This window comes from Cyprinus carpio, chromosome B20 (assembly GCF_018340385.1).
Source record: "Cyprinus carpio isolate SPL01 chromosome B20, ASM1834038v1, whole genome shotgun sequence".
NCBI lineage: Eukaryota > Metazoa > Chordata > Actinopteri > Cypriniformes > Cyprinidae > Cyprinus > Cyprinus carpio.
This window is the reverse complement of record NC_056616.1, coordinates 12,850,182-12,873,922: the sequence shown is the minus strand read 5'-3', so window position 1 is coordinate 12,873,922 and position 23,741 is coordinate 12,850,182. Positions and strand designations below refer to the sequence as shown.

Sequence of the window (23,741 nt, the reverse complement as noted above, 5' to 3'; positions counted from 1 at the left end):
ATATTCTTTATAAAAGTTAAGACTCTGCCATGCCCCCCATATCTACGCCACTTTGTGGAAATATTTGCGTAATGCCGCCCAAATAGAAAGAAAGAAGGTGTGGTTTCAGTAAATGCAGTTAGTGTTGATGCAGCCATGTCAGGGAGATGCTGTGTGTTGTAAGGCGTTGCTGTTCTGTTGTAAGTAATCTTTTAAAAAAAAAGATTCCTAAATGCATCTACTTTCGGAAGGCCAAATAAAGTGCTTTTGCTTTCGCCTAGAAACACACAGCATCTCCCTGACATGGAGATGCCAAAATTTTATGGACGACCTTTTCGTGAACCTAGGAGAGGAGGTAATTCTGACTTTTCTACGACAATCTGGTGTTTCTGAATCAGCTACTGTAAGTATGTTTTGTTATTAGTTTTAGTATTTACTATTGACCGTTCAAAAGTGGAGTTTTGTGCGTTGTGTGTGTGTATGTGTGTGTGTGTGTGTGTGTGAGTGAGAGAGAGAGGGTCACACAGTGGAGTCAGCTGTCTTAACCGTCCATGGCTTGTGTACTGCAAACACCTAGGAGCTTCATCACTGTGTCTTTCACGCGACTCTGTTCCCTTTTCAGGCTTGAACTGATGGTAAAACTAAGAACATTATTAACTGTCTTTACATTTATTTTGAAAGATGAAGCTCACGATTATGGAAAGTGGCCATAAAGGGTTACATTTCCGACGAGTGCTTGCGGTGTTCGGCCAATCACAATGCACTGGGTCAGTTGGCCAATCAAAGCAGACTGTGCTTGTCAGAAGGAGGGACTTTGTGGAAAATGACATGTTTGAGAGAGGTGGGGCATAGAGGACCTACCATAATGTACAGTATTTGAAAAATATTGTGTTTTTTGAACATTAAAGCATGTCAACATATTCTATTACACCAAATACACAAAACAATGATCTTTAAAAAAGCATCATATGAGTCTTTAGTGTCATATGATCCTTCAAAAATCATTTGGATATGGTGATTTGCTTTTTTTTTCAGTTCTTTTGCATAACATTTTTGAGTAAATTGTGATTTTGTTTTTCAGGAATGTTTGATGAATTGTAAATTCAAAAGAAAACCATTTATTTGAAATCTATATTTTTTTAATATAAATATATTTACTGTCACTTTCTGACTGATCAGTATTAATGAATCCTTGCAGAACAAACAAAAAAACCTAACTGATAGTAACAGTAGTAATATACAGTATAAATAAGTAAATATTCTCTTAATATATGTAAATGATAAATATAAAGCCCTGAAGGGGTTTATTTTGCGATGATGACGGGGACACTACAAAAATATCTAATTGCAGGAAGCTGTGATTGACCAATCAGAATCAAGTATTCCAGAGAGACATCTAATAAAGAAAATAAATAAGCCTGTATAAACCTCATGACTTGTTTCATTATCAGTGTATCACTGATGAGACTGCTTGTGTTATTCTTAACCACTTTCACACTTGAAAGCTGCTAAATTTCCAGAACAACTTTCCCACATCCATTATTAGCAAAAGCAGCAGCTTTCAGTGTTCTATACCCACTGACATCACCAAAATACATTACATCTGACACCATTTGCAAGAAATAACTTGCTGAAATTTAATTTGATCTCATTTCTTAATACAATGCTGCTAGCTAGCTACTAACATGCTAAAAGATTTTGACTCTGCATCATGTGGGCCGATAACTTTATGTGTGAATTATGCTTATGAACTTTTACCATAAGATCAGAAATGTGACTTCTTTAAGATGGGTTTTCACCTGAATGACGTGATCTTTCTCAGCTTGGTGACTGATACATCATAGCCACACTCTTCTAGCACTTCCTGCCTGGCAATCTCTTCCAGAGAGAGGTTGGGTTTGTCCACCAATCCTGCGCACAGCTCGTAGGTCACACCGGCCGAAGCGGGAGGTTGGTGGCTCGACGTCCCTTCACTTGTCTCTCCTGCTTTATCCTCTTCCGGGACTTTAGGTTCTGCTGGTGCGGGTTCCGCTGACTCTTCCTCTGCAGGTTGCAGGGGCTTCAGTTTGCTGCGCTCCCATTCGCTCATGTATACAGCTGTGGAGAAAGAAGACGTGTCACTCATCGTTCAAGAATGCTTTCAAATACAAAGAGAGAATGGGAAACACTTTGATTGATGAGGTCTCAAACATAATGTTTTAGATCATGTAGGCACACGTATGTTTGAGAAGTTGTTGTAGAGGGGTCAATAAGGGTGCCCTAGACAAAGAAAAAAAGTTTTTAGAAAAATATAAATAATTCTTTTTATTAGGGCTGTCAAATCCATTAATCGCATCTGAAATAAAAGTTTACATAATGAGAGTGTACTGTGTGTGTGTGTGTATTTATGAAATATGTAATATATTTACATATAATATAAATCATATAAATATGAACATATACATATATACATATACACACACACACACACACACACACACACACACACAAAAGTAAATATTTCTTAAATATATACATATATGTGTGTGTGTGTGTGTGTGTGTACTTACATACATATAAACATACACAGTACACGCTCATTATGTAAACAAACTTTTATTATGGATGCGATTAATTAATTTGACAGCCCAACTTTTTAATACATATTTGCTATTTACATATAGCGTAACCATCACCAAAAATAATAATTCCCTATATCTTAAATACTCAAGTATATAGAATCATTATTTTCAAAAATGGTTTTAAATAAATTTTAAACCATTTTGAAATATTTTAAGCCATTTATATAAATTATAAATGAATGAATGAATGAATGAATATATTCATGATATTTTACATTTATAAGTATTATGTTTTTGAAGATAAATAGATGTTTAAACAGATGTTTTTGGGGAAAACCTATCTTATATTTTAAGAGACTTATGGACCTTGCAATAACAGTAATGTATTGCACAATATGTCTATAATTGTAATATGTCTACATAGTTTTTATAATGATTTAGTTATTTTAGTACTTCCACTTAAACTAAATGAAAATCAGAAATCCTTGGCAACTATATGTAATAAAAGATTTTTATAAGTTATTTTATTTCAGTTAATGACATTTCTTTTACGGTTTTAGTTTTAGTTAACAATAATAACCCTGAGCTGAACTCATGGTTCACCACACATAGGTCTGAGCCTACAACCCTACAGATATCTATACCCAGATCTTTAGTACTACGCCCTTCAGACGAATGTACTGTACATTTGGGACTGACTGAAAGCTCACTTAAAGAAAAGCCATCCTTGAGAAGACTTGTTCTTATGTTTCCCTGCACAAGGCCAGCCTTTTCATTTCAAGCATTGTTTGAAGACTACAGAAAAGAGAGAGAAAAAAAAACTGTAGAAAGACGTCTCTCTTTCAATGCAAGGCTTTCCTTCCATTCTGAGAAGCAGGGCGCCGTCCCTGGCGAGCATGTATAGAACAATAGTGTAACAGTGTAGCGTGGGGCCAAAGCTTCACAGAGAGCACTGAAAAATGCTCTGTTTGCACGACGACCACCGACATGACAAATGTTCCATTATGAGACTCTTATTGTTTTAGAGGCTTTCTACATTGTATTAGGTCAATATATGCCTTTGTGGTTTTCTCTATGTGTAATCTAAACACTGAACGTTTCATTTAGAAGTGACTAAAGATGATACAAGTTCACTAGACCATTGAAAAAGCCTAAAAAGTCATAGAAAGTGCAACACATTTGAGAGAAATTACCTGATTGGATGTGGGAATGTCCTAAACTGTGTTTTACCAGAAAAATGTCTATTATCCATGTTATTGTCAACCAAACATTTCAACATAGCAACACTCTCTAATAGCAGTTATAAAACGGCACCTGATATCTGTTGCGTATCAGATGTTTTAAAAAATCTGCAGCAGAACAAAAGATATTTTATCATCTCTTTCAAATAGAGATAACAGAGGGATCTGGGTGTTGTACGTCACTTTGTAACAAGATACAGTATAAATGAAGTAAGTGTGAGAAAGTTTGGATGCGAGTCTTTGTAAAATCCATATCAAGCTGTTGTTTTGCTGTGAAATCATACTACAAAAAAGTTAGAGTAACCCATTAAAAGAAGATTTTAGGGCAGTTTTGAATGTAACTATCCCACACAGGTGCCTGGGTTGTGTAGGATGAGGGGGAGCATAGGTTAGCACAACTCAGAAAGATTTAAAAACAAACAGGAAGCATTAGTTTTGGTGCAAAATGCCTCAGAAGCTTTCTTGACAATTTTGTGTGTTTTTTTTTTTTTTGGAACAAGGTTGTGCAAAATTCACAATTGAATTGTTACAAATGGTTATTAAATGCAAAATCAATTTCTGAATTAAATTGTAATGAACAAACAGATGCAGCATCGCAATTCAATTTTAAGGAAGCAGAATTGCATTACCAGTGCTGTATTTTTTCTAATTAGAAAGACAGGGAGTGAAATTTCTAATTCCAATTCATTAAGTAAAAGGGAGTCATAACCCTGATATCTACAATAATTGAAAAACCTTAAGGCTTAAACCTTCTGAAAGTAAGCTGTACAAAAAAGTCATCAAAGATAAAGATTGCAACTAAAATCAATAAAAAAAATCAAAGACTCCAGTGTGGAAAAACATCAGGAATTAACAAGGACTGCAGGGCATTACCTGGGCGGAACTGCTTGACCAGGATGAAACAGTGTGAGGTGGTGTTGAAAATCAGCACAGAGACACTGGAAAGAGGAAAGAGCAACAAATTTAGAAGTTGAGTTGCATTTAGAGAAGTGGTTCCAGTTTGATCAGTACTCAACAATGGATATCTCTACTTCCTGTTAATGTATCCAGTCCTGCCAGAGCAACAGCACAACTGATCCAACAACTCATCTAGGCTTAGTGATAAAGAGAGAAAGTGAACGTACGTGTGTGTGAGAAAGAGGCCCATGGACACCCTTGCTCCATCAAGCCCCAACAAATCACCCAGGATTAACACCTTGGATGTGGTCTTGGCTTTTCACTTTATCTCGGTTTGACACTGAACATAATGCCCTAAGAAGAAGAGAATAAATCCCTGTGTCTTAAGGATCTCTGTATAATAGGATTTACCCACTGAAGCATACTGGGATAGCCAGGCCTCGTGGACTGAAAGCAAGCTAATAGCTCAGCATGGTATGAGGTCAGAGGACACAGTGTTTTTTTTCTGTACAGCTTTCACACTCATACAAGCAACATCTTCCCCCACTCCTCAACCAGGACACATACCTGACATAACGTCTGTCTCCAGCATTTATGAGAGTTATTAAAATAGACAAATCATTGATAATAGGCTGAAAGTCAAATTTATTTAGTCAAATGTCTTTATTAATCAAACTTTTAGAGATGGATCTTAATAGTACAAGGCCTTAAAGAGGTCATCGGATGCCCATTTCCCACAAGTTGACAGGATTCTTTAGGGTCTTAATAAAATTCTGTAACATAGTTTGGTTAAAATTTCTCAATGGTAGTGTAAAAAAAGTTTTTTTACCCTGTCAAAAACAGCTCTTTTCAGAGCTAGCCATTTTGTAGCATTTTCCTTTAAATGTTAATGAGCTCTGCTGACCCCGCCCCTTTCTTCCGAGCTGCTCTCTGAGGGACTGTTTACTTTAGCCGCATTCATCGTGAAACTTGCTAATTAGCACATTATTAGGAAAGGCGATTTGCAAAGATTCATTAAAAAACCTTATACTCACTTCTTCTGTTGGTGAGGCTGGATCATGAATGATTTGCGCAAACATGGATGAATTTAGGTAAATCGGGGGTGCATTCCTTTCAAAAACAAAGGTAATCCATTGCGTCTTCAGTGGCTCAGATGTCGGGAGTAAATGACGACTGCAATGTTCATTATTACATCCAACAACTAAACACCTCAATCGCTTAGGAGACATTTCTTGTGTACATCCGCTTCGGCTGTGAAACAATGGCGGACTGATGACAGCTCACTCAGGGCGGGTCTAAGGTAAGACACCAGTCCAATCTGTGCTAAAGCACCAGTCAATCAAACAATCATGGGAGGGGCCTGGGTCTGTGCAACATCACATAGACAGGCATCTGAGATCGGCTCAATTTGAGAAAGGGGAAATTATTTTACAAGATAAAAAAAAAACACTGGGTGTATTTTTATAATTATAGGATGGTTGTGTACACAACACTGCCAACACATATTTCAGTTCAAACAACTTTTTAAAAGTGCATGTAGCATCCGATGACCCCTTTAAAGAAATAGTTCAATGAAAATTTACTGAAAATTTGCTCACCCTCAGGCCATCCAAGATGAAGTTGAGTTTGTTTCTTCATGAGAACAGATTTGGAGAAACTCAGCAATACATCACTTGCTTACCATTGGATCCTTTGTAATGTATGGGTGCCAATAATTGCAAAAAAGCTGAGTGTGTTTATAAGTAATAAATCAAACATTAAGGCGTTTTTCTTTAAACCACCACGTCTAACCCCATTTATTGGTGAGTGGGTGACTATAATATATAATTATGTATGTATGTAATATTTTGGGGTGATTTATTTTTTTAAGGTGTGGACTTCATTTTTTTCAACATGGCAAATGTGTGGGCAAATTGAACCGGCTGCGAAATCTGTCTGGGCAAATCTTTCGGCTTCACATGAAATTCCCAATTGTCTGACAGCGCTCTATTGAAATGACTGGATTTTGCCTGCAAAATTCGGCACAAGGCGGTAAATGTGACCGCACCTTTAGAGTGCAAGATTTGCTGATTGTCACAGGCCTCAGATCATTCTATGCTATAATACGTTGTATTAGTGTGATTGTTTCAGTGGCAATGGAAAGAGACGGCTCTTTGAGTGGGGAAAGCGGATATGTCTGTAGAGGCAGGAAGCCCTGCCCTGTCTTTCCCATGGTGAATGCGTGCCAGAGATTACCACACAGCCTGAATGTAAACCAACACACACTCCTGAATCTTACCCACAATATGTATTCACATACAAGCATTTGTACAACACATAGAAATAAGTCTTAGCAATGGGATGCACAATAAGGTACATCAGTAGGATGAAATATAATTCTAGATATTTACTTGTTCATATTCATTTTCCATATTTTACTTAGATCACCTTACAGTTAATCTTTAAAAACACTAATATCTTAGTGATGCACCAAAACTTCAGCAACTAAATATTTGGACAAAGCGCCAAAAAATGAAATAAATACATAAATAAATAATAATAATTTCCAGTTTCGGTCAAAATTGTTTTGGAGGGCCACGATCATTGACCAAAAAACGTTAAGAGCTCCTTCAATGATGAAAGTGCTCCTGAATTGATATGATTCAGATCATGCACAAACATTTGGTAGGAAGTGCTATCACCTAACACAATGATCTGATGGTTTGATGCCTGATTAAGAGCAGTCCTGTAGTTTTTAAGGCACAAATCCAATGTCTATCAGTTAAGATCCGCCCTTGGATCTTGTGGACTGTCCCAAATGAAGAGTGGAGTCTGGATCAACCATTGAAAACTATGCAGCTGACAGGTCAGTGCCCCAGCGAGCCGAGGCATGTCTGAATGGCGCGCTCCTCGCCGCTTCACCTCTCCACCCTGGAAATACTGTCGAAGTCACGCAGGACGTGTCACACACCGTTAAGCATGCTGTCCATTAGTGGTGTTTTGCTCTTGCTGCAGGATGCAATGCACCCGGTGCAGCAGGAAATAAAGCAGAGGACTGGTGCTGGTGATTATAAGAATTACCCGCATCACAACACTGATGCACATCATATCACACTCACCTTCAAAGTCCTCACAAAAGACAATGGCTACAAACTCGTTAACTCCCAAACACCAGCAGAGCTCTCATTAGACTGCAGCAGTGGCACTAATGACCTGAACAGATGCTTTTAATGGCTTTACCTTTCAACTGCAGATCATCTCAATCATCAAGCCACCAAACAGTGCAACAAAACAATGACTAGGTCAAATGGTGACATCAAACAAGAGCACGCATACACAAAGTTTGTGGTTGGTTAGTTTTTATTTATTTATTTATTTTTTAATATGTTTATACTCACCAAGGCTACTTTTTTTTGATCAAAACAGTAAAAACAGTAATTGTGTAAAATATTAAAATGTGAAAAACAACCTTTCTATTTGAATATATTTATTAATTAATTCCTGTGATGGCAAAGCTGAATTTTCAGCAGCCATTAGTTTAGTTTTCAGTGTCATATGATCTTTCAGAAATCATTGTAATTCATCAAAATAAAACCACAAACGCCCACATTCAAATAAGTTTTCAACCTTCAATGGATTTACAACAAAACCTCCATGGTTTTAGTGGTGAGTCCATTCACCTTGGCCTTGAACTGGTTTGATACTGTGGTTTGATATGGCGACAATCTTTTCATTTGAGTTTTTCTTCTTCCCATTGTTGCTTGAATTGTGCTGGTGGTCCAAAATCCAAGTCCACACAGCCGGTCTGATCGACTGTCATTTTCTTTCCTTGCTTGGTCAGTTTCTCACTTTGAATTTAATGAGGAAGGAAAAAGCCCTGTCATGTTGTGAATGGTTAGAATATGGTGTTACAAGCCCAAAGAAATCACGTTTTGGTTCGCAGACCATTTTCTCACAGACATGGTCCAGACACTCCTCATCAAAGAACAAAGGCCTTCTTAAGAAACTTAATTTAGGAATGTGCTGTAACTCTTTTTATATTATTGGCCAGAGACTTTGTAGTCTCTTTGTTCTCCTTGCTGAAAATGATTGAATCTCCATACATCTCCATGAGAAAATAAAAGTGTTTTGCAATATTGACACATGGTCCACAGAGGTACTCAATCCTCACCGATAGCTTTAATGAACCCTGTATGAAAGGTCATCCGTGATCTCAAGGCAGCAGTTGACAACTGGAGAGGTACAAAGAGGCTGCTCTTAGGTGTGTAATGACCCAAAAACCACTTTGGGTCGGTGGGAAGGGGTTATGTGGGAAACTGAACTGAAGTTTAACTGCTTCTGCCTCTCTCTTGGACACTTCAAACTTGGTCAGGGATCAGTGAGTGCATTGAGGACAGGTGGAGGGTTGCAAATGCCTACCTGAACGTTATGTGGGTATTAAAACTGAAGTTTGATATAAATGTTTATGAAAGTAAATGGACTGGGAAAAAAATTTATTGTTTTATTGTTAAATGGATAAATGGTTGTGTGATTGTGTGAAATGAAGAGAGATCGAGATGTGCACACATAAAGACTTTTGGGGCTGAGGGAGACCCTATTGTTGCACCATGGTGAGACATTCTAGCACCAAAAGCCTCAAATCCTTCCAGGTTTAAATGTTATCTTAAAGTATTATAGGGGCTGAAATCGTTCCGGTTTTTGGGATATTTTGAGCCAAAAATGAAAATTCTGTCATTAATTACCTTCATGTCATTCCAAACCCGTAAGATCTTTGTTTATCTTCGGAACACAAATTAAGATACACGCATGCGCATACGTTGTGATACTCTCTAAAATGGCGCCAGGGTGAAGCGGAGGAGACAAATTGTTGATTAAAGTCATTATTTTTGTTTTATTTGCGCACAAAAAGTATTCTTGTAGCTTCGAAAAATTATGGTTGAACAACATTTCACATGTCCTTACTACGTTTCTGGACCTTAATAGTGGTTGGATCATTGCTGTCTATGGGAGGGACAGAGAGCTCTCGGAATTCATCAAAAATATCTTAATTTGTGTTCCGAAGATGAACGAAGGTCGTACGGGTTTGGAACGACATGAGGGTGAATAATTAATGACAGAACTTTCATTTTTGTGTAAACTATCCCTTTAATGCAACAAACACCTTTAGGAGAATATGGTTAGATAGACTAACAGGAAAACCAAATCTTCATTTCTTACTACGGCAGAATGTACCAATAAATGTAAAAATTATAGTGAATTTAACAGTAAAAGACTGCAAAAATGCTAAAGTAAAAACCTGTTAATTGGTTAGCAACAAGCTTCCGTACTATAAACAGTTAAATAACTGTCATTATATTTATTGTAATTTTACAGTAAAATACTGTTAATTAATTTTTTTTAAATTACACTTAAAAATTGTTTTTTGGAACTGAAAAAGAACAAGTCATTGTATAATTTACAGTGAAAAACTGTAAATTGGCATTCCCAGAATTCCCTGCATGACACTTCACATTTGATGCTTTTTCATTGAAATAACTGTTTCTTCTTAGTTTCTTCTTATCAGTTGTGTACATCAGGGTTTTATCTTACATGTAATATTAAATTCATATTTATTGCATTATTTCAGTATCACGTGTGTTACCATGATGGTGTTTAGTGTCTGTGTGAATGACATTGTACACCTTTCATATATATATATAGTTTTGATTGCTTCTATTGTCCTCATTTGTAAGTCGCTTTTGTTTTTTCTTTTTTTACTGTGAGTTTAAGTTAAGTCTGCAAAACCTAAAATGTTACTACCATATTTTTTTTGGTACAGTTCAGGCAACCACAGCTGCCAGTATTTTACTTGTAAATGTTACAGAGGTTTTTTTTACAGTGTACACCAAAAGGAAAGAGATACAGTTAAACACAGTAACCAAATAAATTATATTCAAAATAAGTCAGAGAGGGTTTACTTGTAAAATGATCAAACAAACAAACAAGCAAACAAAAAAAACAGTAAGACACATCCTCACCTATCATGGGTTTGCATAAAGTCCCAGGACTTCTTTGTTCCATTCTGTGAAAAAAAGCAAAATTTAAATATCATATAATTTCTAAAATAACACAGTACAGGTAAAGATGTAAACAAACAAACAACTGAGACAAACAGTCTGAATATTCAAAACTGTAGAAAGCCTTAATCATTGCACTGAAGGTGTCTTACATTAAAAAAAAAAAGTAACCAAACAATTGTAACCTTTTAAAATTCATGTCCAAAGATGACCTGTAAAGAAATCTATTTGACCCGTAAAGAAGTTCCATTGGAAAAGTGGTTCATGAAAAGATTTTTGAAGGTTTAATTTAAAACATTAAATACAGATTTTTTTTTTTTTTCATTCTGTAACTTCTATCAAGAGACAGTTTAAATTTCCAAGGTTAAAAGAGGTAGCTGGGCTGATGCTTTGAACGGTGCAAATATAATTGCTAGAGTAGTTGCTTAGCAACTACATATGTCATCCATCCAAAATTATATAAAGAGCAATTAGTCACAGATCTTTCATTAATGCAAAATTTAATGAAAGGGATAAAAAGTTGTTCAATAATAATAATAATAATAATAATAGTTTTTGTTGTTTCAGCTAAAAGGAAAAAAAAAACATGCTGGATTGCTATAACAATGAGCATGTTCACATTAAAGTTCTCATGGATATACAAAAAAAAAAGTTTGTTTTGATGCCTTTTGCAAGACATTGCATTTTTTCATACTTTATCTTCAGAAAGATCTTTCTTCCTCACCATATTTCATGAAAACTTTGACTTGCTTAATAATTTGGAACAACCACTTTAAGTAGGGTTTCCATTTACCTAAGAAGACCTGGCAAACTATTGACCAAACCTGTCTGAGATTGATACCAGTTATCTAAAAAGATGTGAAAAACCACACAAACAAAAACCTGACTCTTTATATTACCAAAATCCTATTGATATATCACTTGCATAATGATTTGGAACGTGGTGTATGTTTTGTGTAGTGCATGTACAGTACCAAGTGTCTCAATCACCCTTTTATATAAACCTCTAGCATTTTTAATCACCACAGTGCCTGAAGACAGGGATTCTTAGAGACATGAATCTCACAAGAACGGACATGTTTCTGAAAAAGGTTGTTGGTGTTGCCTAAGATGATGGGGATCGGCCTAGTGCATGTGCGTTTGTACTCTATTTGAAGAGGCATTACCTCCTGTTCAATCTACATACTTGTAAAACATTGCCTTTTCTTTATACTTTATACTTGTCGTTAGGGCTGGGTGATTTTCCCGATTTTATAGATTAATTTGAATTTATTGTTTTGTCACGATTTAATTTTTTATGAAATCGAGGAATCGCGATTTTGAATAGAAAATATTACCAAATGTTAGAATTAGACACTGACAATATGCCAGTGATAACAGTAAAGAGAAAAGAACGATCCAACCGCATGTCGGTGCATGTGATTAACCGCAACAGTCAAACACATCCATGTTTACACAGAAAAAACTATGGAAAGGCAGCACGGTCGAATAAAAAACCTGTAAAGAACTACTACTGTAGACTGATATTTTATGTTTGCATTATGGTGACGGCTGAAAGCTGCTGCTGTCTTTAAAGAACATTTATAGTAAATAAAAGTCTACTGGTGTTATACCTTCAGTCATTTTGAATTACCTTGAATTTTGAGATTTTCTAAAAGAATTTTCCTCTTATTATTTCTAAACACATAATATGTATAAGACAAGTTTGTACAATATGTAGTTGTAGTTTTTGCATCTTTTCTGCAAAGATATTTAACAAGTGATTTGTTTAACATTTAACATGTTGACAACTTCATATGTGCTGCACTTGGAATAGAATTTTCTTTAACTAGAGGGGTTAATAAATAAAAAGTAACTTTAATCATGTTGTAGTTAAATTTTCAAGTGGACTAGTTAAAAATCTATAATAAATAAATAAAAATAAAAGAAAATCGGTCAAACATTCTGAAATTTTTTTTTTTTTAAATAAATAAATAAATCGAGATTTATTTTTTCCGCAAAATCGCCCAGCCCTACTTGTCATTTGGGATAAAAACGGGAATGAACACTCAACTAATTGAGCTGTGCATCAAAGGTGATTCGCCCTGTAAGATGCTTGGCATCACAGAAGTGTGTTTTCAGCAGATCCCAATCATATTTTCCCAAACAGAACACTTCAAATGATATTAAGACTTTGCTCAACTTTGAGTCTTTGCAGCCAATATTTGTCTCAACACATACTAGATCATGTGTCATATCTGTGAACAAGTAGCCTACAGCCTTTATAACAAGAAAGTTTTGGAAATGAGTAATTTTCTTTTCATGGGTGCTCTTCGTGGTTACACCCACAGTAACTATTCATTCACCATAAAAGAGTGAATTAGCACATCACTCCCAACTCTGAAAAATTAAGCATAGCTCAGCATAAGCAGCATCTTGCAGGACTGTTATGATAACTTTCATCAGCTAAAGGATCATCATGATAACAGGCAGCATCATGAGAGAACTTTCAAATTTTGAAGTGATGTTTATTATACAGAATGTGGTTCTATTAAAAAAAAAATCAAATAAAATGTATGAAGATACAATCATTTAAAGTCATAATTTATTGTAGTTTACGCACTTTCATGCAGAATTTCACTGTGGCCTAGTTAAACCCTCAAATCGATGGTCACTTTATGCAGATTTAACAGTTTTTTTATATGCATATGTAAGTACGATGGTCCACAAGCACAAAGCCAGAAATAATCAAACGCTTCATTACACCTCTCAATGAACAGACACTGTGCCATTTAAAAAATGCAGCACCTTTTTCCAGTTGAACAGCTTAAGCGTGACCTACATAATCATGGTCGCAGGTCTGATCTGTTAATAAGAAGCAAAGCTCCATTAATGGAAACAGCCATCGGTTACCTGAGGCACCAGTGTAAAACGAGAGTGTGGAAAGTGAACCTGCATACCAAGCACGGTCAGTGGATCCGACGGGGTCATGTTTGCTTTGGGCAATGCAGCTTTACGTGCTAATGACCTGTATCTTTTGGCTCCAAAATGTGGCTGTTTTGGAGGGAAGACTGAGAGAGCGGAACAAACTTCAGTCTTGTTTCTCTGTATGGTGTCAGATCTGCTCCATTAATCCGAGAGCAGCTAGTTAAATGCTTGAAAGGGTCTTTGTAATCTTCAGACTCAAGAATCTGCTGCTTTGCAACATGAAAGAAATGCATCCTAAAAAAGTGCATCCTATTGACTAATGAATTTCCAATCATTGGTGATTGTTTAAAATTCAGTAATTCAGATTTGCTAAATAGGATAATTTAGACTAGGGCTGTCACGTTTCCTCGATTAAATTTGAGTACTCAATTAAAAAATCCTCAATTACATTTTGCCCCTGTCGATTAACTGGCAAAATAACCTAAGTGGCGCACTCCATGGACGAGTATCCATGAAAAGCATTATTAGACCATTTTACACAAAACATTAAAACATTTAAAAATCATAATAAAACGTAGTGCTATTGTGAATTCACAAAGGCTGTGAATCAATTAAATAAATACAAGCTTCTGGTTTAATATGCCATTTATTTATGTGTGTGTAGGTGACGTGCATCTCAGAGCGACTACGTTCACAGTAAATGCTGCTCCACACAAACAGCATTTACATGCGCGGAGTTGCTTAAAACGTTGATCTGAGAACAATGTTCATCATTTTATCAGATTTATAATGTAAATCATTTATAAACCTATGCCAACACAGGAGAATACATCATCTTTCTAAATATGCTAACTGTTCAACACAACTTCAAAATAAAAGTCTCTGAGTTCTGAGTTTGCTTTTTTACTGACTCAGCTCTGAGTTTGCATATTTTGATGCCCATATGTTCATTCAAGAAATGAAAGTGACTGTATTTCTATCAAAGAAGTGACCAAATATTAAAGATTAAGAGAACATTTATATTAAATGTTATTTAATCAATATTAAAAAAGGATAAGATCGCGCTGTAAAGTGTAAAAACAATTGTCAGGCCATTGGCGCCCTCTGCAGGCATTTGATAAAATACATAATGTATATAAATTAAGATTAGGCCTATATTGTTTTATTAAATTATGCATTTTAACTGTTTTGTTCAATAAACCCATATGATTACTTCCTTTTTTGAACCATTTATTATTGCCTCATTGCTATAATATATATGTATTTTAAGTCATTTTAGAGTCTGTTGTACAGCTGTGCGATATTGGAAAAAAATGTGAAAACGCAATACCTTGTTAAAAAATGTGATATTTGATATGCGATATGATATTGCTTGGTGTGAAAAATCTACTTAAATTATATTCAAAAATATTTAAAAATGAAAATTATATAACGAATGTTTCACATTCTTTCTTGGAAAAGAATGAATCACTAAAACTTCTGAAAGTGAAAGTACTTCTTCATATACCACAGCAAAAACTATAGTCTGAGAAAGTTCAAACATGATTAATGACAAGTGAACAGTAATTATTATTAAAAATATCAGTAAAAGGGGGGGGGGGACAAATACACAATTTACAAGCATAGATAAAAAAGTAGTATTCAGGTACAGAAATGTAATAATTAAGTGTAAAATAAGACTGCATAGTGTTCACTATTTAGATTAATCTTAAAATTTAGATTAATCTTTGTTACAGCTGTTTTGTTGTTTGATTAACATTAGTGATATTCAGTAGCACATATTTATTGGCTGCTGTCCCTTTAAATCCGACTGCACGGAACCAGTGTAATGATACACATCCGATTTCTTTCTCAGCTGTTTACATTCATTTAAAACATAAATGACTGCATTTATGAGAATGATCATCAAGACGGGTACTACTGACATAATTCTGTGTGTATGAGTCTGTTCAAGCATGTGGAGATGCTTAAGATGAATCAACTCGGTGTTTGCGCGCTGTCTGAAACGCGTCTGTGTGTGTGTGTGTGTGTGTGTGTGTGTGTGTGTGTGTGTGTGTGTGTGTGTGCGCATGCATGCACTTTGCATGTGCGTGGCAGAACTAAAGAGACGCTGTGCGAGATTATTAAAATGATTCCGATATCGTACGCCGTTGCGATATGCACATTGTGATATTTACATTCGCGATATTTCGATAATTTCGATATATATCGTGCAGCCCTAGTCTATTGTTTGCTTAGGTCTATTTTTATTACCACTAAAAATTATCAGAGTAGTGTTGTCAAAAGCAGGGCTCGACATTAACACTTGTCTGAGACATATGGATTTTGTGAATGGGCGAGTGAAACAGAATTTTACTTGCCCGACCGGACAAGTAACCTGATTAAAACATCAATAACAAACAATAACTAGGGCAGCACAGAAACTTTGATTAGAACAATTCTGATTTTATTACTTTCAGTGTAAATGGTGACTGACAACCCTCTACATTGTGAGTAAATCACTCGCATATGCGACTAAATCTTCATTCTGGCGACTAAATGATGTCTAATATTAGCCAATGGCTAATAGATTATCAGATTTTACTCACCAGTGTGTTAGTTGGAGGCTAAGTATAAGTTTAGCACAAATATATTTTCACTTGCGAACACTCTCTGACTGAGGGCTTCAGAGTTTCACTCTCCGTCAGGCGATCTGTGCTTTTTTCAGTTCATCTCAACGGATGTGCAGCGCACCTGTATTTGATGTACCGTTAACTCTAGTGTGAAGGTGCACAAATCGCCGTCGCTTTCTCTCACACACACGCAGAGAGAGAGAGAGAGAGAGAGAGAGAGAGAGAGAGAGAGAGTTGACGCGCTACATTTAAACAATATTCTTTGTTGTATTTTCCTGTCAAAATAACGGAGTTCCTATGGAAGTCTTCCATCTTTTAAGAACAGCCGGGTTTTCCAGTAGTTGGTGGAGTTAATGCGTAAACGGCAATCTCATTGGCAGGCGCTCACCTATTATCGCCCCTGTTTTGATTTCAGCAAATCAATTCAAGTGAACGCACAAAACCTGATTAATATTCATGAATCCAGCAGCTCATTAATCCTAAGTTATCCTTAATGTGTTTTATAGTTCTTATTATTAGAATTCTTATCATTATTATCTTATCAGTATTTTTGTTAGGTATTTTCCCCCAATTTTTTTTTTTTTTTTAAACAGAAACACTGAATGACCAAAAAAAGCACCACCACCTCCAGTTAAAATGTTCAGTTAAAATGACTAATATGCATTCAAACATGGTTATCAAGTTTACTTCTAATTACTAAAGTTCTATTATTAAATAATATTATAATAAAGCTTGACTGACTGATATTAATAGTGTACTTTCAGATATTTAAAAAACTGCCATTTTACAAATATTTATTTTATGTATAGTCTGGCGAGTAAACTAAAATATTTAGTAGCCAATGGCGATTCAATTGCCAAGGTGTCCGTAGAGGGTTGACTGATGATGGATAATGTATTGACAGTATCAAGCTTGTTGTCTCGTTACTGAATGATTCAGCATTTTTGAACAAATCGGGTGAGTCAATGATTCAGTGAGCCAGAAGAGATGCTGTTCACTTTTCAAAAATTAAGTTTTATAAAAACACCTGAGTCAGGAAAGAGGTGTGTGCCCGCTTCCCCTTTCATTTCACAGTGATCCAAACATTTTTTGTGTAGGTACTAAATTCTTCAATCTTTCCCGCAGGGTCAGACAAGTGGGGATAAAAAGTGCCTTTTCACGGCAAGTGTATACTTGAGTACATACTTGTGGAGGCGAAAGTGGGTATGTAAATGAGTGGAGGGGGATGTAACCTGCAGAGTTTTAGACTGTCAAATGTAAGTCTTTACACTACTATTATCTGAGCATTTCTTTGGTTCATAAGGGATGATGCCAACTACAGTATCTGAAGCAGAGACAACCCGCAGTTTACTGAGAAGCTTGAACATTTGCATTCCATGAACGCAAACCCTTAGTCTTTGTCTGAACACCAGTATTAACCCAACCATCACCAGCAACTTGAAAGAGTACAGAGAGGGAGAGGCTATGCAAGTTCATGCACCTCAAAGACAAGCCCAAAAAAACGAAAGTACTTCAAATTGAGCATTAGCTCTTACAGTGTAGAAAAAGACACAAGAGCAAAGAGTAAGGGCTTTAAGATGAGGGTACAACAGATTAGATTTAATGTTTGTTGCTCAACAGAATGTGATGCACATTCACATACCACAGACACCAGGTCTATTGTCTATAATCACTGCCATGACATCCTGAAGTATAAAAAAATGTGGGATTTCAGCCTCTTTGTAATACTAGTGCTGCCATAGAGAATGCTAAGTATTTGAGATAAGTGTGTAAAAAATAAATAAATAAAAAAAAACTTAAAATCAGGGATAAGCCTGTTGGACCAGCCATCGGTCAATAGTAAACGTGACTAATCACATGGAGCCAGCATCCTGAATCATTGAGAACAGTTTTATGAGGGCTGATTCTACTAAATGGCACTTTATCAGTAATGGCTGGCTACTGATTTCACAAACTGATTCAATTGCAATAGTGTGAAAACATTAATAAAAAGAGTCATAATAAGAAGGTTTTAATGAAAAAAGAAATCTGACTAACTGATTTATAAAATCTATCAATCTCAATACAGGTTCTTAAATTCATGCCACCACACTGTAGAAGTGTTACTAAAAATGGCCTTGATTTCAAAGTGGTGAACCAAAATGCTCACAATCTCATCTGCAGATAAACTCTGCAGTTGAATAAACAGCATGTAAACACCACAAGCCTTTACAAATCATGTGAGATATAAGCAACAGATTGAGGCAGGTACACAGATGCCAACTTATGTTGAGAAGATGCATTTACTGTAAACATACAGGCAACTGGGAGCAATATGCCATTAGAATGGGAAAGAACAATATTTTGCAATAAAAGACTTTTTAAGAGTAATTAAATTTATCACTGTAAGTTCTTGATGTTGCTTAATGAAATTCTGCAAAGCATCTTGTTTAAACGGAGGACGTGAAAATTTCAGAGAGTTGCTCTGCAGGAATGGATCCTGTAGAGCCAGACAACGTCCTAACTCATAAATTCAACAACCACTAAACTTATGGCTGTTAGATGCATGAAAAGCTGAACCCAAGGTCAAATGACTCTAACTGAATAAATGATTCTGTTGTACAAGAAATTCTGGTTTAGTGGAGGGCTATAGGCTTCACTTCACAAGAGAAATGTGGTACACATTTGGCTGCACCACTTGGTTTTCAGGGTAAAGCATGTTGTAGTACAAGGAAGTACATAATAACGTACAACATTAAGTCAACATCTGTCTGGGTTCTAGCCAGATTTTGAATCAACAACCATCAGGCTCCATGACACTTTTGCATCTTTTTTGTTAAAGCTTGAATCTGGTCACTATTCACTACCGTTATATGGACAAGTGTGAGTAAGACTTTTATTTTTCGATTTTCTCCTTTTGTGGTCTGAAAAACACAGAAGGAGACATTAAAATGACATCAGACTGAGTAAATAATGACTGAATTTAAATTTTTTGGGTGAAGTATCGCTTTAAAGAGAAAATACTAAGTGTCCACTAGAATTTTTTTTAATCCATCATTCAATTGTATTGCCTTCAGAAGCCCTGGTGAGGTTCTTGCTGTTTTTATGGTTTGCCCCCTACAGGTCTTTTCTGTGTGGCCAAGCGTGTTTAGGGTCCCTGGTCTTGCACACAGATGGTGGGGGTCCCTCATTATCAGGACCACTCTCTAGGTCAACAAGAAAAGCCTTTTGGGACCCAGGGAATCACAAGCGACATGGATTACAACACAGATTACAGGGAGTGGAAGGAGATGCAGGGCCTTGAAATTATTGCGCCCCTCGGTCCTACTCTCAGTAAAGGCTTATGAGAGAAATGGGGGGAGCGAAAGGCCTAGTTTTTTGCATGCTTAAAGTCTAATTATCATCAGCTTGCAGTTTATAATGCTGTGACCCCGACAGCTGCTGAGAATTCAATTGCCGTCACGCTGCCATTTACAATCAAGGCCTTTAATTCCCAACATGTGCTGTTCAACTTCCCAAGATTTAAAGCCCTTATCGCACATTATTCCCACTAGGATATCATGTGCCAAGCCCTGCTGATATTCATAGAAAGAAAGATGCTGTCTGGATCCGGTATGGTGTGTTGGTGTGAAATACAAGGGATAATAAGCAAAAGGAGTCATTATTTTAAAATCACATTCTTGTTTACTGCACTTAACCATTCATTTTCTTCTAGAACCTGAACATCAGCCCACCATACTACTGGTGCTTAAAATGAAAGATTTCTTTAGGAAAGCAGTTATGCGCCACCAGCCCGGAGAGGGTACAAAGGTTAATTGAGTCCTCTACCACACTTCAGATCTCAAAGGCAAACACTAAGACGTTATAACTTCGAAACAAACAATGTAACCAAACCCACCAACCACCAAAACAAAACATTTTCTGTGTAAACAACAAAACCCCACCCTCTGACATGGACACATGCTGATTGCTCTCACTCATAAATTACAATGAGAAAAAAAAAAAAAAAAAAAAAAAAACACAAGAGTTCTACATTTTATGGAAGGTTTCTTGTCAGCCTCTCAGATGTGACCATCATCTCTTGCTCATCTTCATCTGTCATCTTTTTTACTTCAATTTTGAAAAAGAGCAAATGCAGACGCGTCCACCGTTTTAACCAAATTGAAAAGGCTTTGTGTCGCTGCTTCTTTTTCCAGTGCTTGCGCTTCAGAGCACAGGGGTAGGGATGAAAGAGATGCGAGAACAGAGGGAGCTCAACCTCTGTGTCTCCATCTGCTTTCTCCGTGCCCTCCACCCCTCATCGACCCCACTCTCCTTCTGCCCTTCCATCCCACAGGTGTGAGCTTACCTCCCCAAATTGCCCCCTCCATGTACCCCCACCCCCCTTCAAGCTCCATGCTGGGTGTAAGTAGCGCTCATGCCTCTAAGCCTGGGGCTACAAGTTCCTGCAACCATTACATTACAAATGCCTACTGTTGGGGAGGCAAATAAAGGCCCTTGATTATGCCGCCAGTTGATGGAGGGTAAAATAAACTTGTTTGGTTCTTACGATATAGAACACTATGACAGGCTTTTCTAAATTTATGCTGTCATTGACAAATAAGTGTGTCTACAAAAAGTAAAAGGGTTTAAAAAAAATCGAGTTACTGTAAATGCAAAATCGTAGAATATTTGTTGGTTTTATATGGTTAAGAAAACCATTAAAAAAATTATACAATGTTCAAAAATGTTCACAGATCATGAATTGTATTAATTATATAATTAATTCATAATAACTGTTAGGTTTTGGGGGAGTCTTTTATAGTGTTTTACAACCTGAATTAGCCTTGCCTTGTCATACAAAGGAAAAATTATCCAATATTTTAATTGACGCTCGACAAACATCTTTAAGATCTGCAAAGATCCTCTCTATGATGTCATTTCCTGTTTTATGTTGCCCCCTTCTCCACTTTTTTAAATTGTAATTTTATATATATATATATATATATATATATATATATATATATATATATATATATATATACGTGTATGTATGTGTATGTATGTGTGTGTAAAAAAAAAGAGACTATGCCAAATTACTTGACAAGTTTCTTTTTCTTGTTTTTAGTCTTTTTCCTCATGTTTTTATAATCAGAGCATTTAAAACTTTTAATTAATTTTTAAATTCAGAAATCAAAAACCTACTTTTAATAAAAGCAGTGTATTGTCTGTATGAATTGAATTAATGTATTATTTAAAAAAAAAAAAAAAACTTGTAACCCTTTGTAACTTTGCTTTCAAAAACGAGCATCAGAAAACGACTCTAACATGTAAGGGAAGACAGCAGTGTACATTATATTTTCCACTATGCTAGTGATTTATGAACTTTTCAAAGCACCACACATCATTGTTCCTGTGAACAATCCACAATCTCACAAGGAAATGATATACAGGACATAAATACAATGCCCTGAATTATGGCTGAAAACCTCTAGCCACAAGATTGTGGCTATGCCATGCAGTGGGAAAATATTCGTGGGTGCAGTCAGAGAGGATGTCAATGGTGATATAGGGCCGTACAGTCTTGGGAAAGTGACAGTGTCCTGTCATCAGTTGTGTTATGGGTTTGGAAACTGTGAATAAGTAGAAAGCTTCACTACGACACTTACCACGCAATGCAAGATGACAGGACAGCCTTGGGCAACAAAGAGTACTTAAGGATCAATAGCCTTTCTTTCTCTTTTCATCTGCTTGTGCTCTCATTGTTTTAGAGTGTTTCTGTAAAGCTGTCAAAGAGAGGTGGTCTACACAGAGGGTAGGGTTAACGTCTTTCATGGGAAGCGCACATGGGTCACTCTCACCTTTTCTTGCTCATTGGGCTCTAATGCATTCATTACCTCTCTTGCACACATCTGCCTCACATAAATCCCATTTCCTGTGTCTATTGAGTGCACCCAGTGGCCTGGTGCTGGGGCGATGGCCGCCACACGTTTCCCATGGCCTCCTCACCCTTCTGCTCACTCCAGCGTCCCTGCTCCTATTGTTCCTCATCTGTTCTTCCCCATCCAGTGCACACTGTTGTCTGCCCACCAACCCCTGCTTTAATCCAACACCCCTCCTTTCCCCAATACACTCTCCTTTGATACCCCCCTTTCCTAGCCAAGACCCCTGCTGCTAAAGCAGTAGCCTGGCAGCTGGAGCAGTTGACCATGTTGGCTCAGCTGCTAGTTCTCGGGACCCGAGTGACTCTGGGCTCTGCACGAGAACAACACTGGAAACCGGCTCAGGCTAAATTTCATTATCCAACCACTCTAATTAATTGCGACTTAATCCACTGGAGGTGGATCCCATGGGAGAGCACTGGGTGACTACTGTACCTGAGATACAAGAATCTGCTATAGAAGAACCTGCCATAACAGATGACATGTTAAGGACAGTCAAAACTAATTTCTATCATGACAACTCTCTGAAGGATTGGCATGGTTATGTACATGACAATGTTAAAGGTGCACTAAGCGATTTTTGCCAAACGATGTTGATATTTGAAAGCACCAAAACAGACACGTCCATACCCCAACAGGACCTCGCCCATTTTTTGAAAACTCTGCCCCACACGTATGTACACAACCCTGGCATAACAACGATCGCAGAAACAAGTGAAGATGACACAAGCATATTCAAACAAAAGCCAACGCAGATACGTTGTGTGAAATGAAGCAAAATCAACATTACTCACATATCAAAGAGAAACAATGCAACCTCTGCATCCTATTTGAGCCCTTCCTGCTCTCTGAGTTCTCTCTCCACTAGGGATGCGTATCGTTTACATTTTATCGATACCGATACCGCTTATCGATATCGGTACTTATCAATACTGTTATCGATACTATTTGGTCCAAAAAATATGAAATTGTTTTAAACCTGAAGAGACAGCATAATACAGCACATTGCTTGAGGTAGATGTTGTATTTAGTTAGTAAATGTTTTATTATGTTAGTAATGTTGTCTCCTTTGTTCAATATTACACTACTGCATATATTGCATCTAACACTGATGTCGCTTAGTTTTTTAACGTAAGCCCACACTCTTGCAGTGATGATTGCAGGCAAACACACACCACACATGCGCATTGATATCACATGCACTTCGAGCAAACCTCTGCCACATCATTCAGTGAAGGAAAATGACAAGCAGCAGCTTCAAATTTGTCGTTAACATTAAAGTATACGGAGATAAAAAAACGTAACGCTTAGTCCACCTTTAATGTGTATGGTCTTAATGGAATAAATCTGCTATGCAACTGCTCAGAAAGTACCGACTTGCTACTGCCAGCACATCCACAACATGCTGCTGTGAGCATGTAAGAAATACTGCTGCTACACATATAACATATGAAATAACCCCCATATAGCATACATGAATCTCCTTGTAGCAGATATAGACAGGTGGAGCTGGGGAAGGTGGAGGTTTTCTGAAGTGTGCTGCAACTGCTACAGCAAGCACTAGCCAAGTATTTGAATGTTGAGCAGCAAGCTCATTAGCTGCAGATAC

The 23,741-nt window shown here is 36.8% G+C and overlaps 1 protein-coding gene across 1 annotated transcript in view; it reads right to left on the bottom strand.

The window, feature by feature from the left end:
- LOC122140950 (uridine diphosphate glucose pyrophosphatase NUDT14-like) overlaps positions 1–23,741 on the bottom strand; it is a 35,152-nt gene that overhangs the window by 7,283 nt on the left and 4,128 nt on the right. Inside the window, exons 2-4 of the mRNA XM_042746509.1 lie at positions 10,675–10,718; positions 4,655–4,719; positions 1,779–2,076 (exon numbers count right to left, since the gene is read on the bottom strand). Coding sequence (XP_042602443.1) covers positions 1,779–2,076; positions 4,655–4,719; positions 10,675–10,718 — 407 coding nt within the window. The remainder of the gene's footprint in view (positions 1–1,778; positions 2,077–4,654; positions 4,720–10,674; positions 10,719–23,741) is intronic.